This window comes from Lycium ferocissimum, chromosome 2 (assembly GCF_029784015.1).
Source record: "Lycium ferocissimum isolate CSIRO_LF1 chromosome 2, AGI_CSIRO_Lferr_CH_V1, whole genome shotgun sequence".
NCBI classification, from domain to species: domain Eukaryota; kingdom Viridiplantae; phylum Streptophyta; class Magnoliopsida; order Solanales; family Solanaceae; genus Lycium; species Lycium ferocissimum.
Genome location: NC_081343.1, coordinates 28,998,850 through 29,022,840, shown reverse-complemented (window position 1 = coordinate 29,022,840; position 23,991 = coordinate 28,998,850). Strand labels below are relative to the sequence as shown.

The window sequence follows — 23,991 nt, the reverse complement described above, 5'->3', positions numbered from 1 at the left end:
ATGATTCATTGAAACAAAAATTGAAGGAAATTAAGGAAGAGAGGGACTGTGCAAAAGCCAAATTCAACAGGCTTGTCGTTGTTGTTCTATGTTTTTTACTTGCAAAAATTATCTTTGGGTAGTCTAATTGTTTCCTAGTTACTGTTTGTAATGTTCCTACAAAGATTTTCTTCTATGTTTGTAGTAATGTTTTGGTTATTAGATTTTGTGAATTACTTGGCTTGTGTTTGGCGTTGTGAATTAGTCGCAAATATGACATGAATATAAATCAGCAAAGAAACATAGGAATTGTTCATTAAAATGCTAGCATCATACATAGACCCAAATACAGAGACCTAGTCAACAACTATGACCTCTTCCTCTTCCTTCTTTTGAACATCGAATCCTATGCCCTCCCGGCACTTACACTCGCAGACCCAAATACAGAGTGCATCTCCCTCCGTCAATTGCTCGGATTCCGAAAGTCTTTCCACCCGAGACAGAGGCGCGCGTGTTTTCTAATTTTCAGAGGTCATAGTGTAACGTTTTTCTCCATAAGCAACAACGGTAACAGTTTTTTTGGTTGGTAACATCAAGAATATTAGTAGGAAGCACCGCAAAAAAAAAACATGAAAAATTACTAAACTATTGCAATAAAAATAGCAAACGAAACATGGATGCTAAATTAAACGTACGAAATCATCAATTTCTACGTATGACCGTGTTAATTTCTTCTCAAAATATGCCAACATTTTTTAGGTTAAATGAACTTGTTTTAACAAGTGAATGGGATAATTTGAATGGGATGAAGAGAATGGGGATGAAGTTATTGGGTTTTATAGATAGTTGAAATGGAAGATGAAGTGGATTGGATGAAGTTGGATGGGGTGAATTCAATGAAGTGAATTGAATTCACCCGATGTGGTGTTTGATTTATGGGCTAATCGGTTGTATTTGACTCCAACAGTCCCATTTATTTGGTTGTTGAGTATTTTGAGGAAATTTATTGTCTTGAAATGGCACAACTGCCACGGCTGCCTATATTCCAATCCTATTGATCTGCCCCGTGCATGTTTGACTCATTGGCACAAATTGAAGAGTAGTATTGGCACAAATTTGATTAGCACAAATCGAAAAGTACCATTGCTAATGTCATTGGCACAACAGTAATGCATAATAATAATGTCATTGGCACAACAGTAATTCATAATAATAAGCACAACAGTAATGCATAATAATAAGTCTAGCTAGACAGCACTGCTGCAGTTTACATATGTGACAAACTTCCTACATTAACTACTTGTTGGAGCTTCCTTCTGCTGAAGATCTTGTTGCTTCTGATGCAGCCTTTTGGTTTCTCTTGTTGGCTCTCAATCGGGATAGTTGTGATGTGGTCATTGCATCTTTTCCTTGCCATTTCAGTCCCGAGCTTTATAACCAATATCAATATTTGTTTGTGAAGCACTCTTCAAGTTTGTTGCACCATGTAGAACCCTCTCACTTGTTGTACCGTGCTTCAATTAAAATGTGAAACATTAGTAAATTGTGTTGAACAAAGATAAAGGCAAATCATAAAGTGAACTTACATTAATGACTTGTGCTCCGATAATGGATTAGAGTATACACAAAAACCAAATTGTAGGCCTACTTTTATTTCCGGTAGGCCGCAAAGAAAACCAGCGAGTAGTATATGCCATTTTGTGGCACGATAATGGTGGCATTGACCTAAAGAAGAGTCTTCTCTTGCACTCACAAACGGTACCCTCTTTGCATTTGTGAATTTTTTTTTGCCCCTTCCCCAGCCAGCTCCAACTTGAGCCCTCTTTTGTGGAGCTAGTGCGTTACACCTCGGAAAAATTTCCATTGATGCACAGTGAGTAGGCTAATGAGGAATACGAAGTATACGATGTTTCGATAAGTAAGAAATAGCATTTGATGATTTTAAATTAGATTTGAAAGACATTCGATATTAGACGAGAAGGTTGCCAAGAGAAGGCCATGTAAGCGATAAGTTTCGGAAAGGATTTATGAGTAGCAAGTTGATGAAAACTTAATGATGTGTTAGGGAAGAGTTATAACGCCCCTTAGATTATTAATGAAGTGATAAACAAGTGCTAAGAAGGTTCCATAAGGATTGGAGATCAAACGAGACGACGGGATCGAACTTGGTGTGGCGGTGAGTTCCACGGCCAGCTCCACGACTGCGGTAGTGTTCCACGGACCGTGGACGGGTCCGTGAACCGCCACAGAGAAGCTGCCAACCGATCCGGTCGTGAACCACGACCAGTTTCACGGACCACACTGGGCACGGTCCGTGGAACACCCGACGGACTGAAATGTTTCAAGTCTTTAAATGAGTTTCCAACTTCATTATTTCATTCCCAACATCTCTCTACTTCTCTCTAAAGTCTCTAGGGATTTATGTGTATTTCATGAACAAGAATCCAAAGGAAATTAAAGGTTGTTGTCATCAAAACAAGTGAATCAAGTGAGAGAACCCATTAAAGTTCATCAAGGACAAGGAATTCAAGTGAAGGAAAATCTAAGGTTTGGCTCAAGTGAGGTATATGCAACCAAGGTTCAATCCTACACCACCTAAGGTAAGTTTTATGATGTTTCCATGTTGTTTAAAGTATTTGGAAGGTGAAACACTTGGATTACAAAAGAATATAAGTAATGGGTCATGAATGTGTGAATAGTAGCACTTTTGAGTAAACGTTTGGAACGAGTTATGATTCTTGATGCTTTATGAATATAATCATGTTATAAATGATATTGAGAGTATGAAAATCGACATTGTATGTGAATGAACGTGTTGTCGAGTTATGACTATGAATATGGAAAATTGAAGTGAATTGTGAAGTAAGAGTAATGTAGATGACTAAAGGCTATTATGATGATGTTGTGAATGTTGTTATTGATGTATGGGAGTTGATATGTAATACGAGGGAAGTCGTATAAATAAAGGAGATGCTGTCCGATTTTCTCTAGAATTAGTCATGAATGCTAAAGCTATCCATCATCTAATATGAGTATGCACAACGATGAAGGTAGAACGTGAGCTTTGAAGTTAACGCTCAAGTTGATAGAATAGTTGCACGAAAAGGTATGTAAGGCTAACCCTTCTTTCATAAGGCATGGTTCTTTGGCCAAATGTTCATCTTCTTATGAGTTCATGATACTCTCTAGTGATCCTAGCTCGAGAAGCTATTAAGTTAATGATGCTCAAATGATATGATTGTACTAAGTTCCTTATACGACGAGTAATACTCTAAGGATAGAATGTAATGAATGACGATAGTAAGAAGGCCTAAAAGATAGATGTGAGCTAGTATGTATGAGTGCCCATGAGAGGTTATCAGAACCCCGAGCTTATATGGCCGGTAGAATATGATAAATATGTATATGTATACATGTACGTGCGCCCAGCGAGAGGCTACGAGAACCCCGAGCTTATAGGGCCGGGTAGAATATAATGAATACGTATATCTATGTATAACGACGCACGTGCACCACCTTTGGGCTTGGCACGAACAACCCCCGAGCTTTGGTAGGGCCAGGCACCGAGCCTGGTAGGGCTGTGTACGTGAAACACCGAACTTCTTGGTCGGGTACACAATATAATAAGCTATATGTATGACATCTATACGAGTACGAATAGTTCATATGTATGACATCTATATGAGTACGAATAAGCTATATGTATGACATCTATATGAGTACGAATAAGCTATATGTATGACATCGATATGAGTACGAATAAGTTAAGTATATGTCATCTATATGAGTACGACTATGCTATGTATATGATATCAATTAAAGTACGAATATGTTGAGACCATGTAAGTGCCAAGTAAGGGCTATGTATATGCAATGTATATGATCTGAGTATGAACATGAAACGAGATGTGAATATGAGTACAAAAATAGATACAAAAGGTAAACGAGCAAGGATACGAACGTATGTACGCGAGTCCGAAATAGAAATGGAACGTCCCATGGAAAGCGGGTAAGTGCTAGATGATGATGCCATTATCTCCCGTACCTTATGTTATTTCATATGTTATCCATTATGTTTCCATATTGATATTGATCATGCTTTACATACTCGAGACATTCTTCGTATCGACGTCCTTTTGTTTCGTGGACGCCGCGTCGCGCTTCCGGCAGCGGCCGGGGAGACAGATTTGATCCATAGCTGTATTATCTCAGAGACTACATAGCAAAGCTCCATTTCATTCGAAGCTGCACCTTTTGGTATAGATTCTTTTGTGTATATATTCATGGGCACGGCGGGGCCCTGTCCCGCCCATATGTTATGATATGAAGTAGAGAAAAGACCTAAAATAGTACATTATTTTTGGGCTTGGACTCAAAATTATCCATGTTCTTTTACTTGGAGCACTAATAGTACACAATGTTTACTAAAGTGGAGCACTTTCGATACAAGCCAAAGATTTCGTTAAGTTTTAACGAGACATCACCTACAAAGAGACGAAACTCATTCTCCTCGGGGAACACGTACATTACTTGTATATTCTTTTCCTTATTGTATTAGCAATAACAAAATTTCTTCCTGAGATAATGGATCAAGATTTTTGTCAAGAGTTTCAACTAACTGAACCATACTCCACATCGGATGCGGTGGACTAGTAGTATTCATTCCCGAGTCATTCATGTTGATGAGCTCGAGACGTATTCAAGAAAGAAGCGTTTCTTCTATACCCTAATTAGTTGATTCCAAGCCAATACTCACGCATGCTTGTTTCTACCGTCAAAGAATAACCTACCCAACGAAAGATGCGTTTCCCGTAGCTAGCAAAGATTCTGTTTTTAAAATCATTATTTTCTTTAGTGTTGACTTTTCAAGTAATTAAAACCTTTTTAGCCGTATTGCAAATTCAACTTATCAACAAAGGTTTAAATCATTAATTACTCTCAAGTGTTGGGATTGAAATAATCGGGCGCGCGGAAGCTTAACAATTGCAAATCTTAAACAACGATAAATTAGACAACAACGAAAATATATTAAAAACACATAATATTATAAAACATGTTATTCTAATATGGTTTGACCAATTCGCCTACATATGAGAAAACTAATAAAAAGCATAAAAATTGTTGAGAGAAAATCTTCCCCTAAACAAGACTCCTTTAGAGACTACATTGTGGATGTTATCGTGTTCTAATTGAGAAGAACAAATCTTCTGTTTATAAAAGTCTAAATCTTCTCCTAAAAGAAAAGGAATAAACATGGTAGAATCCTTTTCCCCAAAGAAAACCTTTTCTACCAAGAAATCTCTTTTGTACTAAAACACAATTATGGTAAAACTTCAAATAAAGGAAGAAATTGTGACAAACCCTAACATTAAGAACTCTTTTTCTCTTTCTTTTTCTTTGGTAAATTAGGACTGATGACCGTTGTTTTGAGATGAACGCTGGGTTTTGTTGGAAATATCTCACGCGACGAGCACGTGTCTCCATTTTCATCTCTCGTTTAATTTTAACGGACTTTTTTGAAGTGTGACTAAAAGTGCACCACTTTAATAAACATTGTGCACTATTAGTGCTCCAAGTAAAAGAATATGAATGATTTTGAGTCCAAGCCCAAAGATAATGTACTATTTTAGGCCTTTTCTCTATGAAGTACCCTTCTTAGAGGTTCGTAGACATTCGTGGTATACGGCTATGAGTATGCTCGGCCTTGTCGGCCTATATTTTGGATATCATTTTGACAAATTTTGTCTCGCTTATGTACGCTGTATGGGCACGGTTGTTATTGATGATATAGACATGTTGTTACTCAACGAGATTAGAATGAATGAAAAGTATGATATGATTACGTGGCTCACCTGTAATGTATCGTATAAGTGTCTTAAAAATGGGTGCAAGGGCGGTGGCTAGACCGGTGCTCGTCGTGGCCCTCGTGTCGGGGTCGTGACAAAAGTGGTATCGTAGCGTTTTAGTCCTAGGAGTACGTCTACGAGCCGTGTCTAGTAGAGCCCGTTATGGGTGTGTTGCGCGCCACACTTATAAATAAGTTGTGCTCGCGGACATTTTAGGAATGAATGACCTTCTTTCTTCGCGAGAAATCGTGCGATAGAGCTATGATGTAAGAACTTCTTGTTTCTTAACGATATGTTATGTATTTCGAAATGCTGTGAAAAAGACGGCGGCCCAAAAGGGCAAGACGGTGGTAGAAAAGCGGGCGAAAGAGCACGCCACCGGTAGTAGAGAAAGTGAGTCCCAAGTGCGGCTCAATCTCGGTCTTCCGATCGGTGCCTATATTAGAGGGAGCGCGAGGGGCCCCTCGGCCCGGCTCCGCACCTCCTTCTCCTCCTCCGCGGATGCTTCGAGCCCGAAGATGTAAAAAGAGGCCGTTAATTTGGCGACTTAATTGGTTGCGTTCCGGACTCGGAGGCCAAGTTCGTGCAAGGTGATAGGGTTGTTAGTGCGAAGAGCCCGTGATTTTATTAGTTTGAACCCTCCGGAATTCTTTGGAATTCGAAACCGGATGAGGACCCTCGAATTTTATTGATGGTATGTTGAGGACGCCTTCGGTTGATACATGCGGACAGAGTCGGTGGAGCTAGCGTCCTATAGATTGAGGGATGTTAACGGCTATGTTGGTACACGGTTTAGATGGCTTCACGGGAGAATGCACCTCCACCGGTATAGCGAGAGTTTGTAGATGCATTTCTTCGACATTATTTGCCCCGGAAGTTTGGCGAGCTAGAGTCGATAAGTTCTAAATTTGAGATAAGGGAGCATGAGTGCTACAGAGTATAGCCTCGCTTCAATTCCTTGGCTAGGTATGCTTCGGCCATGGTAGCGGATATGGGTGATCGAGTGCACCGGTTGTGAAAGGCCTAGGGCCACATTTGATGGATAGATATTTGGCCAGCGTCCCTTCGGGACAATATGGATATTGCACGCATCCAAGCCCGTACTCAAAATTTAGAAGAAAGGCTATGCAACAACAAAGAGCGAGAGCATGATAGAGGGCATAGTAAGAGAGGCTAGATCTTCGGGTCCGATGAATGAGTATAGAGGTGGGCGCGAACGGCGGTCTTCTAGACATTCGGGCTGATACATGACTAGTGCGCCTCCACGGTATTCGGGCCGGAGATTTGATAGATCTACTCGTCGGCCGAGTCGGAGAACTCGGGATCTCGGTTTAGGGGTGATTCGGGTCGGGGCGGGCCGCCGTGCCACGATGTTCCGGTGTGGGAAGTTACGTGGGGTCCCACTGTAGATTGGGCTCGAGGAGTTCTTGTTCATGTGGTCGGCCGGGCCCCGTATTATGCGGATTGTCCCTCGGTTAGTGGTGAGGTAGGACCCGGCCTTCGGGTCGGTAGCCGGATCTTCGGCATCTATGCGCGCGTGGGGCCAGGTTCGCACGCGCCGGTCGCGTGGTAGGGCGGGGGGAGAGTCCCCGATTCTAGCCGAGTTCTCGGCACGTATTTATGCTTTGTTTGGACGCCAAGATCTTGAGTCTTCTCCGATGTGGTCACGGGTATATTATCGGTATTTTCTCATAATGTATATCTTTGATAGATCCCTGGCTCCCGCGTTGTCATATGTTACTCCGTATATTGCGGGTCGGTTTAGAATCAAGCGAGAGTCGATTAAGCCTTTTGGGGTTTCTACACCCGGTTAATTGAGCCAGAGTATCTTCTAGAGTATATAGAAATTGTGTAATTGTGATTTGTGGTCGTCGTACCATGATTGACTTGCATGAGCTAAAAATGGTGGATTTTGATGTTATTATGGGTATGGATTGGTTGGCTTCTTGTTACGCCAATGTTGATTGTAGAATGAAAGTGGTTCGTTTCCAATTTCCGGGAGAACCCGTCTTAGAATGGAAAGGAAATACGGCGTCACCAAAGGGTAGGTTTATTTCCTACCTAAAGGCAAGGAAAATGATTACAAAAGGTTGCATTTATCATCTAGTGCGAGTTCAAATGTGGCCGAACCGCCGACTTTTCGCTCCCGTAGTGAATGAATTTCCGGACGTATTCCGGAAGAGCTTCCGAGCCTTCCTCCCGGCGGGGAGATTGATTTTTCGTTGATGTCTTGCCGTACACTAAGCCTATATCTATTCCTCGCTTATAGAATAGCTCGCGCGAGGCTCGAAGGAGTTAAAGGAGAAATTGAAAGATTTGCTTGAGAAAGGCTTTATTAGGCCTAGTTCATCCCCGGGGAGCACCCGCATCGTTTGTTGTCCGAAAGAAAGATGGCTCTTTAAGAATGTGCATTGATTATCGGTGAATTGAATAAGGTGACGAGCAAGAATAAATATCCTCTTAGAGGGATTGATGACTTATTTGATCAACTACAAGGTGCCCAATGGTTTTCCAAGATAGATTTGAGATCTGGGTATCACTTCAAGTAAGAGTTAGGGAGAAAGATATCCTAAGACGACTTTCTGTGACAAGATATGGTCATTTTGAGTTCCGGGTGATGTCATTTGGGCTAACTAATGCACCGACAGTGTTTATGGATTTAATGAATGATGTGTTCAGGCCCTTTCTAGATTCAGGGTAATTTAGGCAGCCAATAGGTACAACTCCGAATTTAAGTAGTTATGAGGAAAATGTGGTAAAGTTTAGGGGGTCATTTATGACTTTTGACATTTCTGGGGTTACTCAGAATCATCGGCCCTTTTTCCATGACCCGAGACAGTAACACAATTGTCTTTATTTTCACAGTAATTGATGTGACGTGTGTCAGCATATCAAACAAATTGGAAAGTTACACAACATCACAACTTTTTTCCAAGTCATTTCTTTCTAGTCTTCCGGGTTGACCTCAGGTCAAGATCCACGCTCTATCATAATTTCACTTAAACAAATAAAAACCACAATTAGGGGTGTGTTTGGTAGGTAGGAAAATGTTTTCCATGGAAAATATATTTTTTTGAAAAATATTTTCTTGAAAAATGAGTGGGTTTTCTTTACTTATTTTCTAGTGTTTTGTAAATAAGCAAATAAATATTACTCCCTCCGTCTTAATTTATGTGATATAGTTTGTGTTAGATAGTTTGTAATATATATGAAGTGGATTGACCTACAACATAAAGCAAAAAGAGTTTGAAGACTTTATACATTACAAGTCTTGGTATTTTCAGCTTTAAATGTACATGTATGTTCATGAAATCAGATAACTATTCGGAATAGTTACTTTTCTAACTATATAAATAACGACTTTTTTCATGAAATGGCTAAGAAAATCTGCTGGTATGACATGAGCTTTGTTGTTCTGAAAGGAATTACTTGTATTTTCCACAATATGTATACGGGCAATATCTCTTTAAGGAAAGTCGATTCTTCATGTCTCAAAGCTATTATCTTCTTCAATCATATTAATTTTCGAAATGAAGACTTTTGAAACTTGTGGCTTAAACCAATTCATAGATACTTGTGTGGATGCAAATAATTTCATTAAGAGTAAAAGTGGAAGTTTTAAATTAAATTATTTATAAATATAGAAATGTATCATTTTTTTTTAGACAAACCAAAAAGTAAAGTGTATCATATAAATTGGGACAGAGGAAGTATTGCAAGAAGATTTATATATTATCTAGCAAAATACTATGAGTGTGAGATGGGGTTGGGAGTGGGGGACATTTGGGGGGTGGCGGGGGATGGGATGGTTAAGGGGTGAGGGTTGGGTGGGTGGAGAGGAGATAATGAATTTGAAAAGTCACTTATGAAACTTGTTTTCACTACTTCCATTTGAGAAGTCATTTTCTTCATTTTTAAAGAACTTGTTTTTCTAGAAAAAATATTTTCCAAAATATTATGGTCAACTAAACATGAAAAAATTGAAAAATGTCTTCCTCCGTACCAAACACACCCTTTTATTTTCTTTTCACTTTATTCTTCATGTATGGAAATGTTTGTAAGTATACACCTCTTTCTCCATTATTGGTTTTGGGTATTAATGGATATACATAGTAGTAATTTTTTTCTTCTATCAAGAAAAGAGGATGTTTTTGTCGCTCAAAATAAAAAAGAAAATCCCAAATAACTGTGAATTATTTGGGATTGGTTTCTCGATATGTCAGTCGACCAAAAACAAAATCATTTCTTTTGTCTAGACTTGTTAAGCTTAATGAAAATCTTGAGAAATACCCTTCTTAATATACCACATGACCGCTTCCTTCTTGAAGGCATAAGAAAGAGCATATTCAAGTCCAGTTGATTCTCGAACGAAGCAACGAATGATAACAACTCTCTCTTCCCAGTAGTAAGCGAGGCAAAAAGGACGCAATTAACTAACTGTAGTTACTGTTAAGATAAATTTATAGCATAAAAATTCTCTTATTAGTATATATAGAAGCTGAAGGAAAATATTATATTGATAAACTCTTTGAATCTCTGAATCTTTCTTTACAATCTCTACAATATAAAATAAATAGTAGTAACCTCGTTTATAATAGTATAAAACCTAATTTAACTCAAAACAGGAAAATATATTTCTATACTAATTTGACTATAAATTCTAGTTAGATATGAATTAAAATACAAATTTACCGATTTTGGTTTCCTATAAATTTGAATTATTATTTCAACGTTATAAAGTAATTCAAAATTGTATATATGATTCTTGATGCACTTGTCACCATCTTCCAATTGTTGAAACCTTTGTTTAATTTCATCAATTGTTCGAAAATCTTTCTTCAACTCACTATCTTCCAATTTGTTGAAACACTTTCTCTTCAACCTTCACGATAGTTGGAAAGACTTTCTCAACATTCGATTTGTTGATCGACTTTCACCAACCTTCAATTTGTTGAAAAGACTTTCTCTTCAATCTTCACAATTATTGGAGCACTTTCTCCAAAATTTCAATTTATCGATACATTTTTCACCAACCTTCAACCTGTTCTAAAGACTTTCTTCCATAACCTTCACAATCGTTGGAAAGACTTTCTCTCCAACATTTTAATTTATTATGTACAAGACTTTCTCTTCACCAACCTTCAATTATTCAAGACTTTCTCTTTCAACCTTCACAATCGTTGGAGCACTTTTCTCTAACATTCCAATTTTGTTGATTCTCTAACCTTCAATCATAAAGCACTTTCTCTTCAACATTCACAATCGTTGGAGCACTTTCTCCCCAACATTCCAATTTTGTTGATGCACTTTCTCATCAACCTTCCAATTTTTTTATTTTTATTTTTATTTTTTAGGTCTGAAGGAAAATATTCTATTGATAAACTCTTTGAATCTCTGAATGCTCTCTACAATCTCCACAATATGAAATAAATAGCAATAGTCCTATTTATGATAGTATAAAACCTAATTTAATTCAAAACAGGAAAACCTATTGCTATACTAATTTGACTATAAATTCTAATTAGAACAGGAAAACCTATTGCTATACTAATTTGACTATAAATTCTAATTAGACATGAATTAAAATATCAAATTCTATTCAATTTTGATTTCCTACAATTTTGAATTATTATTTCCAACAGAAGTTAAATTCTCCCTTGTAATAACCTTATTATAAGTGTCAATTGTGTAAGAGTAAGCATAACCAGAGTTACGAAAGGGAAAACGAAATGTTCAATAAAACACTAAGGGCTCGTCTGGTTGGGAAACAAGTTATTTCGAGGTTGTTATCCTCAATTGGATATTGGGAAATAGCATTCTGATTAAAAATACTAATCCCTAATTAGTTATTCCGGCATTTTATCCCAATAAAAAGTGGAATAAACTCATCCAAAATATTATTCCGAAACTAATTATCCTTTATTCCTCTTACCAAGTGAGGTCTACTAATGCTGTATAAATTAACCTAAGGAACCATGTGGTTGAACAATTCAAATGACCCAAAACAAAGAAGGGGTCAATAAAAAGAAAGAAATATCCTACTATAAATCAAGAGGCTCTTATTTCTTCTCCTTTTGTTATTATTATTTTTTTTTTTTTTTCAATTTAGAGCCCAACATGTGGTCCTAATCTCTATGCAACTAGCTTAGGACCCATCAATATCCCGGTTCCCTTTCTATTAAAGAAATTTTAGCTCATTCCTCGTTAGTGCCACTCGCTATCAGTGTCATTCTCCGCGGTGTGCGCAGAACTTTACACAAATAACGTCATACTCCCATCGCTATCAATTTTTTACAGGAGAAAGGGTCAAAAATACCCCTCTATTTTGAAAAAAGAGATAAAAGTATCTTCCGAACTTATTTTGATTCAAAAATATCCCTCTCATCTTTAAAATTTTTAAATATACTCTGTCACACCGAAAATGATCCCCAAAATAACCGAAATTATTTTTAAAACCATCATTTAATAGGCATTAAATTATAGCATAGATCTTATGTCAAACTTCAACCTTGTATGGGGAATAAAGGGATCTTATGAGTTATTATTTAAGTTAGGTTTAAATGTGGAAATGCTTAAAAAATAATTTCTGCTATTTGGAGATAATATCCATCGAGACGGGGATATATTCAAAACTTTGGGATGAGAGTATTTTTGGCCTGTAACATTCGGAGGAGGATAAATTTAGCCCTTTTTCTAAAGTAGAGAGGTATTTTTGACCCTTTTCCCTTCTTTATATGATAATCTTTGCTTCTTGAAATCAAATTATGTGACTCTTGATTAATATCATAATTTTTAATTTTTTTTTTATAACATCAATATGAAAAAATATAAGGTATAGTAATTTTTATAATTTTGAATATTTTAATTTTAATTTTAAAATATAAATTTTATCTAATTTAATTTAATTTCAATAATTGATTAAATTAACTTTCAATAAGAAAAAATGTCACATAAATTGAAATAAAGAGAGTATTAATTTTACATTTTAGTAAGTGAGTTTGAATATGAAATTGCAAAATTGTAAGATATAACCTCTTTTCTCAAATCATTATTTATTTTCTATTATCTTTAAGTAGTGTCAATCTACAATATACAAATATAATATGCATAGTATAACAATAATAACATATCTAGTGTAATTCATATGTGGGGTTTGGAGAGGATAGAGTGTATGCAGACCGTATCCCTACCTCATGGAGGTAGAGAGGTTGTTTCCGAAATACCCTCGACTCAAGTACCACATATCAAAGCAATTAGAAAAGGAAATTGCAGAATTAAAGAGGAAATAACAAATAATAGGGAAAACATTGCATATCATTTAGAAAAAAGAACAGTAACAACAACCAAATAATGTGATAACCGAGGCACAGAAAACAACGATAACAAGAATCGAAGGGCAAGGAACTACTAGAATAATGCTACTACTATTGGTAGGAAAGGAGAAACGAGTATAGTGCGTCAAACGACCACCAAGCCTATCCAGCAAGAAAGCGAGATAATGCTTGACTACCTACTAACCTTTTACCCTAATCCGCGACCTCCATACCCTTATATTTAAGGTCACGTCCTCGGTAAACTGAAGATGCGCCATGTTTTGTTTAGTCATCTCACTCCAATACTTCTTCGGCCCACCTCTACCTCTCTGAACCTACCTTTGTCAACCTCTCACACCTGCTCACTGGGGCATCTGCGCTCCTCTTCACATGCCCGAAACATCTCAGCCTCGCTTCCCCCATCTTCTTCACCACAGATACCATATAAACAACTTTTAGGAAGTCGCAAAATGAGAGATCTATGAATCAGTATTATCAATCTACAATATTATATTGATATATGTTAATATCAATTCAATATATAGATGAAATAGCATCAAATTTTATTTATTTGCTATATATATTTGTTCTGATTAATAACTGACCAAAGCAATGATCATATAGTTGGTTCGAGAGAATGATTAGCCAGATTGAAACTGAGACGCATAGGCGAATCCATAATTTGATCTATATGAGTTTTAATTTGAAATTCTAATAAAAATTCATTTGATTTGCTCGGTTTGAAATTGTCACGACCCGATCCTAGGGCCCATGACTGCGGCAGCTACAACTCACACCGGTACCTTTTTATCGTACATTCATATTCACATCAGTTAACCACATAGCTTATTCATGAATGCTATACATCAATAACGCTAAACTTCATTAGTAACAACACATTTATACCATCATTAACAACTATGCCCACATCAATGTACATAAGCCGACGAGGCTATCAAAATGATATACAAAATATAAGCCGACAAGGCTTCAAGACATCTAACCATATACAACTGTCTACGAGCCTCTAAGAAGAGTAGGTAGTATCATATAGGCGGGACAGGACCCCGCCGTGCCCATGTATGTACACAAAAGAATAATACCAAAGTTGTCGCTCCGGATGAAATGGAGCTCTCAACTGCGTCCGAATAAGAAAGCTATGGATCAAGCCTGCCTCCCTGGCCACCTGCGAGCATGATGCAGCGTCCACAAACAAAAGGACGTTAGTATAAATATTATACTGAGTATGTAAAGCATAATCAACATCATAATAGGAGCATAAGAGACAACATAGGAAACAACAAAAGATGGGAAAATTGGGAGATAGTAAAGCCATTATCATCATTACTTACTTAATTGTCTTTCATAGGGACCTTCCATTTCTAAAGCGTGCTCTTGTACATACATACATATACATTCGTGTTCGTATTCATATTCATATTCGTATCCATACCATACCCGACCATGAAGGTTCGGTGTTTCGCATACCCGGCCATGACAAGGCTCGGTGATTATACATACCTGGCCCTACCAAGGCTCAGTGGTATCCGTACCCAACTGCAGTGGTGTGCGCGCATTAGGTATCATACTCGGCCATACAAGCTCGGTGTTACATAATAGTCATATATACTTAGACACGTATACTTAAGAGTCCATAAATATCATCAACATCATTACCATTATCGTTTTTGTTACGTCTATCCTTGGAGGATCAACTATCGTATAAAGGATATAATGGAATCATGAAAGTATCGAGGATCATGAGCTTTAGTAGCTTTGGATATAGAATTATTTGGAGGACATTATAGAGCTCGTAAAAGGATATATATAGCCAAGGAACCATGCCTTATTGAAAAAAGGGTTAGCCTTACATACCTCTTTGTCTTCTCAGCTATCTAACGTTTACCATTGAAGCTTGAATAATCTACATCATCTATTAGCACTATTCTACAAGGATCTCCAATGCACTTACGAAGCATTGATACATGGAAAACTGGGTGAACTGACTCCAACTCAGGAGGTAGATCTAATTCGTAAGCCACTTTGCCTACACTCTCATAAGGTCCAATGTATCGGGGACTAAGCTTCCCCTTTTTGTCAAATCTTATTACGCCCTTCATCGGCGACACCTTTAAGAATACCCAATCTCTCACTTGGAACTCTAAGTCCCTTCGACAATTGTCCGCATAGGACTTTTGACGACCGAGCCGTTAATAATCGATCCTGTATGAGCTTAACTTTCTCTATAGCTTGCTGGACCAAGTCTGGCCCTATCAATTTAGTCTCTCGTACCTCGAACCACCCAATTGGGGATCTGTACTTTCGCCATATAAAGCCTCATATGGCGCCATTTGGATGCTAGAATGATAACTATTATTATAAGCAAATTCAATAAGTGATAAGTGATCATCCCAATTTCCTCCAAAATCCAATACACATGTACGCAAGCATATCTCGAGAGTCGAATGGTATGTTCGGCTTGCCCATCCGTCGTGGGTGAAATGCCGTGCTAAGGCTCACGCTGGTCCCCAAACCTTTCTTGGAAAGATTTCTAAAAATTTGTAAATTGAGTCCTCGCTATCGGAGATAATAGATCTTGCGGAACACCGTGAAGACGCACTATCTCTTTAACATAAAGCTTTGCATAATCTTCTACATACGTATATAGTTCTGCAGTTAAAAATAGCCGACTTTGTAAGTCTATCTACAATCATCCACATAGAATCATACTTACGTCGGGAAGGGGTAAGCCCGTAATGAAGTCCGTGTTAATTACTTCCCGTTTCAGTTGGAATTTCTATGGCTTGCAACAATCCGATTAGAACACAGTGCTCGATTTTCACTTCTTGTGATTGGGGACATTGAGCTACAAATTTCGCTATATATTTCTTCATCCCATTCCACCAATATACAGATTTAAGATCACGATACATTTTCGTTGCTCCTGGGTGGACAGAATAACGGGAATAATGAGCTTCTCTCAGTATTTAGTGGCGTAATCCTGCAACATCAGAAACACATAACCTGCCTCGGAATCGGAGAACTCCATCTCTAGAAATCTCAAATGATGACTTCTCTTTCTGAGGGAGTGTATTTCTGTAGTGAATTAGCACGGGATCCTCATACTGGCGTTCCTTCACTTCCACCACTAGCGATGAGACCTGAATTCTGAACGGTTGCTCCCATACTACCCGAGTCCACTACTCGAACTCCTAGGCTAGCTAACTGCTGGAGCTCACGAGCCATTTCCCTCTTCTCTAGCTGCACATCGCATAAACTTCCCATGGATCTACGGCTAAGAGCGTCAGCCACAACATTTGCTTTTCCGGGATGATATAGGATGTCAACATCATAGTCCTTCAATAATTCCAACCACCACAGTTGCCACAAATTCAACTCTTTACGCATGAAGATATCTTTTGAAGACTCTTATCCGTATAAAATATCCATATGGACACCATACGAATAATGTCTCCACATCTTTAATGCATGAATCAACTGCGCCCGATTCAAGATCATGGGTTGGATAATTCTTCTACGTTTCCGTAAGCTGTCTTGAAGATACGCAATCACCTTACCATGTTGCATCAACACACAGCTTAGCCCAACGCACGAAGCGTCACAATACACAACATAACCTTCCGATCCTTACAGTGTCGGGGACCGGGGAAGTAAATCTATCCTTTAGCTCTTGGAACTACGCTCACAAGTATCTGTCCATTGGAATTTGGTTGATTTCTGGGTTAACTTCGTGAGTGGTGTAGAAATAGAAGAAAAGCCTTCTACGAACCTCCTGTAATAACCTGCTAAGCCCAGAAAAGTACGAACCTCCGTAGGAGTTGTGGGCCTTGGCCAAGTCTTCACTGTCTCAATCTTCTGGGTATCTACCCGAACACCATCGACTGAAATTATATGCCCCAGAAAGGTCACTGAGTTCAACCAAAACTCACACTTAGAAAATTTTGCAAATAACTCTCGAGTTTGAAGAACTCTAATAACGGTACGCAAATGATCCGCATGTTTTGCCTCGGACCTAGAATACACCAAGATATTGTCGATGAATACAATCACAAATAAATCTAGGAAGGGCCTGAACACGTTGTTCATAAAATCCATAAATACTGCTGGTCCATTAGTTAGCTCAAATGATATCACTCGGAACTCAAAGTGGCCATATCTTTTTTTGAAGGCTATCTTAGGGATATCTTTCTCCCTAACTCTCACTTGATGATACCCGGATCTCAAATCTATCTTTGAAAACCATTTGGCACCTTGTAATTGGTCAAATAAGTCGTCAATCCTTGGAAGAGGATATTTGTTCTTGATCGTCACTTTATTCAGTTGCCGATAGTCAATACACATTCGCAAGGAGCTATCTTTCTTTCGTACAAACAACATAGGTGCTCCCCACGGGGATGAACTAGGCTTAATAAAGCCTTTCTCGAGCAAGTCCTTCAATTGCTCCTTCAACTCTGCGGGAGCCATTCTGTAAGGAGGAATAGATATGGGCTTGGTATCCGGTAGCACATCAATAGCAAAATCAATCTCCCGCTCTGGAGGGAGGCCTGGAAGCTCTTCCGGGAACACATTCGGAAACTCATTCACTACGGGCACAGACTGAAGAGCTTGCGGTTCAGCCTCTGCATCTTGAACCCGAACTAGATGGTAAATACAACCTTTTGTGATCATTTTCCTTGCCTTAAAATAGGGAAATAAACCTACCTTTTAGTGACCAATATTCCTTTCCATTCTAAAACTGGATTATCGAAATTGGAAGCGAACCATTTGATCAGGTCTACAATCAACATTGGCATAGCAAGAAGCCCGACCAATCCATGCCCATGATAACATCAAAATCCACCATTTTTAGCTCGTGTAGGTCAACCATAGTACAATGGTCACAAATCATAACTACACAATTTCTATATACTCGACTAGCTATCACCAGTTCACCAACGGGTGTAGACACCTCAAAAGGTTTAATCGTCTCCGATTTGACCCCAAACGGACCCGCAATAGATGGAGTAACATATGACAATGTGGAGCCCGGATCTATCAAAGCATATACATCATTAGAGAATACTGATAATATCATGACGACGTGGAAGACTCGAAGAGATCTGGCGTCCGCCAGAGCATAAATCTGGTGTTGAGGGCCCAGCTAGAACTGAGGGCTCTCTCTGCCTCTCATGGCTGGTAGCGCGTGTGAACACAGCCCCCGTAGGGCGTATAGATAATGAAGATCCGGCTACCGATCTTGTTGGAATCTGCCATTGCCGCAATCGAGGGGCAATCGCGCATAATATGTTCCCGGCCGACCGCATGCGTAGCAACCCTGCGAACCCTGATGAAACCTTGGCCTCGATGTAACTTCCCAGCTGGGAACATTGTGGAACGGGTGGCCCTTCGCGACAGGGTTACCCGAGCGGGAACACGAGAAGCCACAAACTGCGACTCGGCCCGGAATAAGTAGACCTATTAATCTCTGGCCTATATAAACCGTGGAGCGCACTAGTCATAGCATGTCTGAATGCCTGAAAAATTGCTGTCTCGGCCTCTTCAAGCTTCGCTCGTGGGACCGAAGATCCGACCTTTCTTGTTATACATACTACATCATACTCGCGCTCCCTTCTTTGTTGTTGGCTTTCTTCCAAATTTTGGGTGTGGGCCCAAATGCGTGAAATATCCATATTGTCTGAAGGGACGCGGTCAGCTGCCATCCGTCAAATAAGCCTGAGCCTCTCACAAATCGGTGCGCTCGGTCACCCACATGTCATTACCGTGGCCGAAGCATACCTAGCCGAGGTGAAGCGGAGACTATGCTACAAGCACTCGTGCTCCCTTGCATAAGATTTAGGAATTTTATCGGCTCTAGCCCGAACCTGCGGAGGCAAGTAATGTCGGAGGAAGGCATCCGAATTCTTGCCATACTGGGGAAGGTGCATAGGCTCCCAGCAAAATCAAGCGGGATACCAAAGAGCTGGGGCTCCCCCAATCTATAGGATGCTAACTCCCCGATTCAAAGTCGAAGCCTGAACCAAAGGGGTCCTCAACTCCCTCGATAAAATTCGGTGTCCCCTTGGCTTTTTTAAAACCCGGGGGGTTTAATCTAATAAAATCACGAAACCCTTATTAAATCCCCTTTTCCGTGCCCTTATTTTGGGCCCCCGGGGGGCAACCCCCGGGGGAAGCAAATAAAAGGCCTCTTTTACATCGGGGAACATGGGGGGAGGGTTGGGGTCTTGGGTAAGGGGGCTCCCCTGCTCCCGGAAAAACCGGTTTTAGAAAAGCCCCCTCGGGCCCCTTCGGGACTCACCCCATAAATTGGGTTGGTTCTCTTTTACCCTTTTTTTTCTTGTGGGACCCCGGGTGCCGTAACCCTTTTTCCGGGCTTTTTAAAACACAAGGGGGGAAAAAAGAAATCCTTATTCATGGCTCATCGCACCGATCTTCGTGAAGAAAGGTCATTCGTTCCTAAAATGTCCTTGACCTCTTGTTTATAAGCGTGGCGCCACAACAATCCATAAACAAGGACTCCCAAACACGGTACTCGTGGAGCACACCCTGGGACAAAATTGCTCGTCTACTTTTATCACGACCGAGCTTGAGGAACGGGACGGAGCACCGGTGCTAACCAGCTGGGTACCTACTCGTACGTTCATATTCACATACAGGTGGATCCATGCAAGCTTATTGATGTATAGCATTCATGAATAAGCTATGTAGTCACCCTAGATGTGATATGAATGTGCGATAAGATTGCCGGGGTGGAGCATCGAGGTCGTCATATCGAGGTCGAAATCGTGACGAGAAATCAATTATTTATAAATGGTGAGGAATTTTTTGCAGTGCCACCTGAAGATAGAAAAAATGTTCATCAATTATAAAAAAAAATTTCCAAAAGAGAAAATAACGATAATATTTGAAAAATAAATATCGGTTAACTCTTTGCCAGCAAGATGCTAATGTTATCCAGAATGATTGAGCGTTAAGCGTTACACCTCTAAGTAGAGGTGTCCTTCTCAATTGCGCAATGGATGCAAAACAGGACAAAGGTTCTCCCCTATATAAGAGGGCTTAGTTTATTTAGTCACTACACTTAAAAAAGAAATCCGGCAGCAGATTCCTCTTAAAAAAATGTCATTGGCAGAGCTTGAGCTTCCTGGCTTTCGCTTTCATCCCACTGAAGAAGAGCTTATCAACTTCTACCTCAAAAGGATTATCGTAGACAACAAACTTGATTCCAATATAATTGGTTATCTCAACATATATCTTTCTGATCCTTGGGAGTTACCTGGTTAGCAACACTGCCTTCTTTTTTTCTTGTTGCAAATTCCTTGCTAGCATTATAGAATTTAAATTCTATACACTTAAAGTGTAGATTTTTTTGTATAGTATAATGTAGTTTTAATTTATGATAGCAGGTCAGTTACTCTTTTTTACTATATTACAAAATCATATTTTATTAGTATAAAAATTTGCCTGATTGTCTATCGCAATTTCACTTGCCAAAAAGTATACCAGTACATAAGATGATTACTCTTTTTTAAAACCAAATCGACTTCTGTACAGCAAATATGGAACTGAGATATTTAAAGTAGTCTAAAATTTTGTGAGAGACAAATCATTATTTCACTTGAAATACTACTCAAACTAGCTTTTCAACTTCAAATTCTCTATTACAATTTGAAATTAACATATAATCGACAAAATTGTAAAATAAAACATTGATAAGCATGAATATGTAGCTTTTGCAGAAAATGTCTCTACGAGCCATCTTTAGGACATTGATGGAGCAATTTAACTGAAAAGGGGCCCTTTTTAGTCTTTTACGTACATATGCTACTTTATTGTAGGATTGGCAAGAACAGGGGAAAGAGAGTGGTATTTTTTTGTACCAATAAACAGGAAACATGGTCCTAAAGGGAAGCCCAACAGAACAACAAGAAATGGTTTCTGGAAAGCAACTGGTTCGGATCGCCAAGTTCGTTCTTCATTAGACCAAAAAAAGGTTATTGGGCTCAAGAAAACTTTGGTTTTCTATGGTGGAAGGGCACCTAAAGGCAGCAGAACAGATTGGGTCATGAATGAGTACAGACTTCCTGATGGCCACCCCTTACATAAGGTATTTTATTGTGCATCATAGGCAAATTTAAAATTTAAAGTCACTGAGTTCAAAATGTAAATTTAGTCTTATTAAGAGAGTGTCTGTGTGTGTGTTTGTGTATATATAATTTGAATTGAAGGCAACCAGTGCAGTTGAACTCGACCATACCATCTTAAATCCGCCTCTCTTCGATATGCCTCCACTGTGCCTTTTGTACGGATTTAACTTACATAAGTTGATGGGGTAAAGAATTTTTATGTTATTAGCGTAATTTTTTCTAATTCTTTTTTTCGAGTAACTAATTCTACTTGATTATTACGGACAATTTATATGTAATTATCTTTTAAGTGATGTGATTAGAGTGTTAAAATCCTTTACATGTTAGTGTATATCATATCCTGTTTGGCCAAGTATCTGGGAAGCCAAAAGTGCTTATTATAGAGAGTTGAAGTGCCCGGCCAAACTTTTAGGAAAACAATAAGTGTTTTCGAGTAGTAGCAGAAACTATTTTACAGAAGGTGCAAAAAGTAATTTTTTCAGCTAGTTTTCAAGCCTTGACCAAGTACAAATTGCTGCTCTAATATTGCAAACGTGCTTTTCAAATTTATCGGTAAAACTCAAAATGCTATTTTCAAAAGTGCTTTTCCGAAGAAAACTGTGGACTGAAAACACTGTTCAAATTAAACGGAATTTTGAAAGCTTGACCAAACAAACTATTAGTTGAACTCTTCATCATTTTCATTTTTAAGTAACTCAGATGTTAATTTTGTATTGGATGCAGGAACATAACATAGTACTTTGCAAAGTCTACAGAAAGGCAACCTCATTTAAAGTTTTGGAGCAAAGGGCAGTGGCTGAAGAAGATGCAACAAAAAGACCACCAACATCTTTGCCATCTCCTCAATCACAGGACATGCTTGGTTCTTTAGAATCATCATCATTCCCAAAAAATGACATGTATTCCACAAGTTATGAAGTAGAAAATCATAACACCACAGTGAAGCTACCTCAATTTTCTGTTTCAAATGCATTTGTGGAACCATTGAAGTTTAGCATTGACTCATTGTCAAGTCCCCTCTGGACTGAATTACAGAGCGCAGGGCAAGACTTGTGGAGTCTATTTTCTTTGTCCTGAATAGATTCATTATTCAGCCTTTTAAGCTAGTATGACATATTCTAAGATGAAAGTCTACAGGACTTTAGCAATTGTACGAGTCAAATCGGAACAATTAACTCGTCTCTTTCCTTGTGGAAAATAATTGTAATCAGACAGTTTTAGTGCTATCGCTGTTTAGTCTTATGTCCATTTTGGAATCTTGATGTTCCCTACCTATCAAATGTGATGATTGACAAATTTTTATCGGTGGTCATTTAATTTTGAATTTATTATGTTAGAGTTAGTTTTTTAATAAGCCATTTAATTTTAAATCTTATCACACAAAAATGACTATTCTATTTTTGTCACATAAAAGTCAAAACCAACTTTAAGTTAATCTCACAAATCGGAATCATTGAAATATAGTGGATTAAGTCTTCCTTGTGATTGTTAAAGATGCAAAAACCGAATAATGACTATTGAAATTTGTTGATGGGTCGAAAACCCGAGCTTGAACTCCAAGTTGAGGTCCAAATTTGAACTCCGTCTTTGATGAAACCTTTGAAGCAACATTTGCTTCAGATCTGAAAACGATTGAAGAATATTGAGTGGGTATTGTTAAATCTTGTTGAAATTAGCTTGGTGAGGCTAAAACGAATCTTAGCCGCGATTGGAGCTCATTTGGTAAGGCTATGATCAAAGATTTGTAGCTGGAAATGAAGAAGGGACGAGCTGGGTATAGTGGTATATATCCTGTGTATATTTATGTATTCTATGATATATCTGTGTAGGTCCGTGTAGATCTTGTATATATTCTATGTATGTCATGTGCATCGATACGACATACAAGTGATGTACATATGATATACAAGTGACCTACATAGGACTACAATGTTCTTCTCCAGCCTAGTTCAATCTAAAATTCGATCCAAAACCTCAGCAAAACATTCCAAACTTGTATTATAAGCTCCGTAAGATGTTCCTAAGCTTGTGGAGCAACATCAGTTGAAAATGTTTCCAATTTATCAAACCCGAAAATTCAAACCAAGCTTCAACCGGGAACCAGTGTTGTTCGTCGAGTTTTTGGGCTTTTTCCTTTCCTATGTGGATAAATAAAACACTCTTTGGTCCTAGCCCACATATCATTTTGGCCCACATATATATAGACTTGAGTGGCCTGATTTTTAGGGTCGATCATAACAAAGAGGGAAAAGAAAGGAGACAACCAAGTGAGAGAAATAGAGAATTTGTCTTTGCTGAAAATTCTGTGCGATCAGCTTCGTTGTTTTGAAGATCCTTGTTGATCTATCACGACCCAACTAGAGGGCCATGATGGGCACTCGGAGCTAACACACCGAGCACCTCTAAACATACATCTCATAATCATTTTACGGGTGGACCATAAAGATAGCTTATGGATGTCATAATATGTAAGGACATATATTGCAATATAATGACAAATCTCTATATAATTTTCAACAATTATACCCAGCTTCACCAACCGACAAGGCTACTAAAATATTATGCACAATATGAACCGGTAGGGTTATGAAACGTCTAACTGGACACACATGTCTACGAGCCTCTACATAGAATACAAGTGACCATCAGAACCAATATCAAATAAACTGCAGCTCCGAAGTAAGTGGA

The 23,991-nt window shown here is 38.6% G+C and overlaps 1 protein-coding gene across 1 annotated transcript; it reads left to right on the top strand.

Annotated features, from left to right (window-relative positions):
- The first annotated feature begins 20,179 nt into the window (after positions 1-20,179).
- Positions 20,180-22,631, top strand: LOC132034563 (NAC domain-containing protein 6-like). Its single transcript, XM_059424961.1, has 3 exons — positions 20,180-20,435; positions 20,995-21,263; positions 22,027-22,631. Exons 1-3 carry the CDS (start codon positions 20,276-20,278, stop codon positions 22,378-22,380), a joined length of 783 nt encoding a protein of 260 aa, XP_059280944.1. The 5' UTR covers positions 20,180-20,275; the 3' UTR covers positions 22,381-22,631.
- The last annotated feature ends 1,360 nt before the right edge of the window (positions 22,632-23,991 follow it).

Excerpts from the sequence above, each read along its gene's own strand:
- LOC132034563 (XM_059424961.1), top strand. The coding sequence starts at position 20,276 with ATGTCATTGGCAGAGCTTGAGCTTCCTGGCTTTCGCTTTCATCCCACT. Across the intron at positions 20,436-20,994 it reads TGATCCTTGGGAGTTACCTG|GATTGGCAAGAACAGGGGAA; the intron begins GTTAGCAACACT and ends ACTTTATTGTAG. Across the intron at positions 21,264-22,026 it reads ATGGCCACCCCTTACATAAG|GAACATAACATAGTACTTTG; the intron begins GTATTTTATTGT and ends TATTGGATGCAG.